At 38.3% G+C, this 4,339-nt stretch overlaps 1 protein-coding gene across 3 annotated transcripts in view; it reads right to left on the bottom strand.

Annotated features, from left to right (window-relative positions):
- The window catches only part of LOC106873710 (NADPH-dependent diflavin oxidoreductase 1), a 15,498-nt gene that overhangs the window by 10,096 nt on the left and 1,063 nt on the right, over nt 1–4,339 (bottom strand). Inside the window, exons 1-5 of one of the 3 annotated variants that reach the window (XM_052975350.1) lie at nt 4,143–4,162; nt 2,468–2,614; nt 1,888–1,965; nt 1,451–1,548; nt 591–689 (exon numbers count right to left, since the gene is read on the bottom strand). In XM_052975350.1, coding sequence (XP_052831310.1) covers nt 591–689; nt 1,451–1,548; nt 1,888–1,965; nt 2,468–2,614; nt 4,143–4,145 — 425 coding nt within the window. In that variant the 5' untranslated portion in view covers nt 4,146–4,162. Of the gene's footprint in view, nt 1–590; nt 690–1,450; nt 1,549–1,887; nt 1,966–2,467; nt 2,615–4,084; nt 4,105–4,142; nt 4,163–4,339 lie in introns of those variants that run through there. The other 2 variants (XM_014921296.1, XM_014921223.2) reach the window with 2 other exon arrangements.

Genomic DNA, 4,339 nt, shown 5'->3' with positions numbered 1-4,339 from the left:
ATATATATATACATACACACACACATGCATACACATCCCCCTTCTCTCTCTATATATATATATGTGTGTGTGTACATACACACACACACACAGAGACACACAAAGATATCTATATGTACACAGAAAAAGCATCCTGTCCACACTATGAAGTGGTTGGCATTTGGAAGGGCATCCAGCTGTAAAAGCCATGCCAAAACTGACCTCGCCTGTGATGGTGCCAGATAAAAAGCACTCAGTCCACTCTGCAGGGTGGTTGGTGTTAGGAAGAGCGCATCCAGCCGTAAAAACCCTACCAAAACTGGCACAGTCGCCTGGGGTAGTCTTCCACCTGGCCAGCTCCTGTCAAACCTTCCAACTCATGCCAGCATGGAAGACAAAGGCTCTTTATGGTCACAAAATCTCCCTCTCAAATCAAACCTTACCGTCTTAAAGAACGAAGGCCATGGATAAGTAATTCCATATACATGATGAGATGGTCATGGCTGGAATGATTTGATTATAGTTCTGCTTCATGAGATCTGTCCTGGGTGAAACAACATCAACAACAACTCTAGTTCATGCTGGTTATATAAATTAGAATTGATACTAACCCTAGTTCATGCTGGTCATCTCCCAGACCAACTGGCTGGATTGGTTCTCCTCCAAGTTGTTCAAGACGACGAAATAATTTCTTTCCAATGACATTGTATCTAAAGCAAAACAAGTATTTATTCTTTTAAATTAGTGGTTCTCAGCAAAAGCCCAAATGGCCCTTGGTGGGGTCCATACAAGATTTTGTTGCTAAAATTTATCTGCAATAAATTAGTTATACTTCAACGATGCACAAAATATTTTAATAATTATTTTTATACAATTCCTAATAATATTTAATTGTAAAAATACAATAGGACTTTTTTAAACATTGAATAGCTGTGAATAAAAATGGAATCAAAGGGGTCCATATACATCAATGGTTCTCAACCAGGGTTCATATGACCCTTGGGAGTCCATGTAAGATTTTGTGGTTAAAATTTCTATACAGTAATCCCTCGACTATCGCAGGTGTTACATTCCAAAACACCCTGCAATAGGTGAAAATCTACAAAATAGAAACAGCACTGTACTGTATATTTTTTTTTTACTATTTTTATAATTTGTATATATTTATTTTATTATAAATGCAAAACAACACCATACACTCACTTGGATATTCATATACACAGCCATATATTCATATTCACAGACACATATATGCATTAAAATTTAGATGCCAACACACACACGTGCACACACATTCACATCTGACACAACCACACACATATATATGAGGACTTGCACATACACACACACATATACAAGGACTTGCACACACATATGCCAAAACTCACACACTCAGGCACACACCAACACACACACACACAATCTCATGCAGACATACACAGTGAACAAATAACTAACCACAGATACTCACTTTTGGTATGAGGAATCTCCCAGTCCCAGAACAGCATAATTTAAAAGACTCAAAGAATTTGAAGGCAAACTCTTTTTCAAAATAAATTTCCAAAATGTCTGGAATAAATTGGAACAGAACTAAATGACAATGTTTGGTTAGGAAACTAACAGAATTAAAGATTTACTTAAAAGGCAGGATGCATTTGAGTGAAATGTCAGGGAGGGGAGTGATATCATAGTGACAGAGAGAGAGAGTGTGTGTGTGTGATTGATATTTATATGATATAGTAGAGAGAGGGAGAGAGGAGTTTATTTAAGTGATATAGCAGAAAGTGAGTGCTTTTGAGTGATATGGCACAGAGGTGGTGTATCTAAGTGATGTGACTGAGATGGGGAATGAATTTGCATGATACGACAACAAACTATTTCAATGATGGAACAGAAATATCAGCTTACCTTCATGTTATCTGGTGGATCACCATTTCCAGTTGTGGCACAGACAAATACAACCAAGCGCTGATGAATTAAATTGGCCTGCAAAAGAGACCATAAAGAACTTTTCATATTTCACTGGGACCAGTCACAAGTTGTAAATGAATAAGAACGACTGAGCTATCAATCAACTGTCTGAGGGGAATTAATAGTTAAGCAATTAATAGCTTATATGGATCACCATGTGGCCTAATGGTTACAGTGTTGGGCTGATAATCATTAAATTGTGGGTTCAATTCTAAAATCAGGCAGCATATTCTGTACTTTAGCAAAACACTTTGTTTAGTATTGTTTCAATCTACTCAGCTGAAATTAGTATCAGTGATAACGAATTACTTAAGCCTTTTGCTCCTTATGGAGAATAAGCCCTTGATGATTTTTTCTACTTTTCTTGACCCTGGGTGGTCTTTTCTGTTTCTGTCAACCAAATCCACTCACAAGGCTTTGACCAGCCCAGGGCTATAGTAGCATATGCTAGCCCAAAGTACTACACAGTGGAACTGAACCTGAAACAATGTAGTGGGAAGCATTAACAAAATCTTACCAGGGGGTATGCATCCAAAGGAAGAACTTTTGTCGAGAAATGTCGTTTCTTTGCATCCCGTCCGATTTGTTCAGCGACTTCTTGAGCTGTACCAGTTTGACTGCCATACAGAACACAGATTTGGTTCTCTTTTTCAATCATGACAAGCTGATGAAAGAAATGAAGAAAATGGAGATAAAATTTAGATTTTATCTAAATTATCATATAATTAAAATTATCCTATGATGGTAAATATGTAGTTTTTTCCCCAAAAAATGTTCCCAAAAGATATTTGATTATAAAAATATAATGGGATTTTTTAAATGGCTATGGGGTCCCATAGAGTAAAATAGGAACCAATGAGGTCCATAGGCAAAAAAATGGTTGAGAGCTATTGTTTTAAAGAGAAAACAATGACCCTTTGCAGGGCTTCTGAAACTAGTGAGAGAAGGAGGAATGAACCCTCAAACTAGAAACCAGGCCCAAATACTTGCAATGGAATGGGCTCTGCTAAAGGCACCCAAGGGTCCAGGTGCATGTGATAAACCAGGCTATGGATTAAATCTACCACCAAGTTGGCCATGGTGAGATTTGAACTCAGAATGTAAAGAGATGCAACAAACAACGCAAGGCATCTGGTCTGACGTTCTTATCATTCCGTCAATCTTCTGCTCTAGGCTTGTATTTTTTTTAACAACTCTGCAAGGATAAAAGATAAAATTGACCTCAACAGAATTTGAACCTGGATTACAGATAGTTAAATACCATAAGGCATTCTATCCAACACGACACCTTGGGTAAGTTTTTCTACTATAGCCACAGGTAGATGAATACCTTGTGAGTGAAATTTGTTGGCTGGGTGAGCAGGCCAACATTATCCCAAATCAGAAGCCCATCACAGGGTTATGGTTGAGTGGACTGGAGCAATGTGAAATGAAGTGTTCTGCTCAAAAGCACAATGCATTACTCAGTCCAGGAATCGAACCACAATTGCTAGAATGTGAGTGCAATAACCCTAACCACTAAGCCACGTACCTTCACACACACACACATACAGAGGTGACACATTGACTCTTTGAGCAACACACTTCATTTCCTACTCCTCCAGTCAGTTCATATGGAAATTATTACCAGCTGCATGCTAATACAACTCTCACTCACTCTCTAGGTGTTACATCCTCAATGTGCCACATGGAAGATTAAGAGAGTATCTATGTCTGTACACACCTGCATAGGTACCTAAAACAACTTTTTTTTTTGTATCTGTTGGTACTGGTACCATGTGAAAAGCATCCAGTACACTTTGTAAGGTGACTGGTGTTAGGAAGGGCACCCAGCTGTAGAAATCATGCCAAAACAGACAATGGGGTCTGGAGCAGCTTTCCAGTTTGCTAGCTCCTGTCAAACCATCCAACACTATGCCAGCATGGAAAGTGGACGTTAAATGATGATGATGATGATGACAGTACATGTTACCAAGTCATACCTCCAAACAAGTGATGTGTGTGTGTGTGTATGGATGCATACAATTATGTAAGCATGTATACTTGCATGCATGTTCATATATAAGTGGATGTGTGTTTCAGAAGTATGTATGATATATATGTATGACATCTCATTTTAAACAGATATATTTACCAAAACTACATAAAAATATCTTGAAATATTAAACAGTGAATTTATTCAATAAAATCACCATTGGCTTCAACCACAGCCTCCAGACAGCTTCGGAATCTCCTGCAACTCTTCTGGACAGTCTCCTTGTTTAAGTTGGTGAATGCTGCCATAATCCTTGCCTTCATTTCACCTTTAGTGTTACAAGGAGTTTTGTTGGTCTCTTGCTCAACTGTGTCTCATGCATAATAATCAAGGGGGTTGGAGTCTGGGGAGTTA

This window comes from Octopus bimaculoides, chromosome 21 (assembly GCF_001194135.2).
Source record: "Octopus bimaculoides isolate UCB-OBI-ISO-001 chromosome 21, ASM119413v2, whole genome shotgun sequence".
NCBI lineage: Eukaryota > Metazoa > Mollusca > Cephalopoda > Octopoda > Octopodidae > Octopus > Octopus bimaculoides.
The sequence above is the reverse complement of the archived record's forward strand: the minus strand, read 5'-3'. Positions and strand labels throughout refer to the sequence as shown.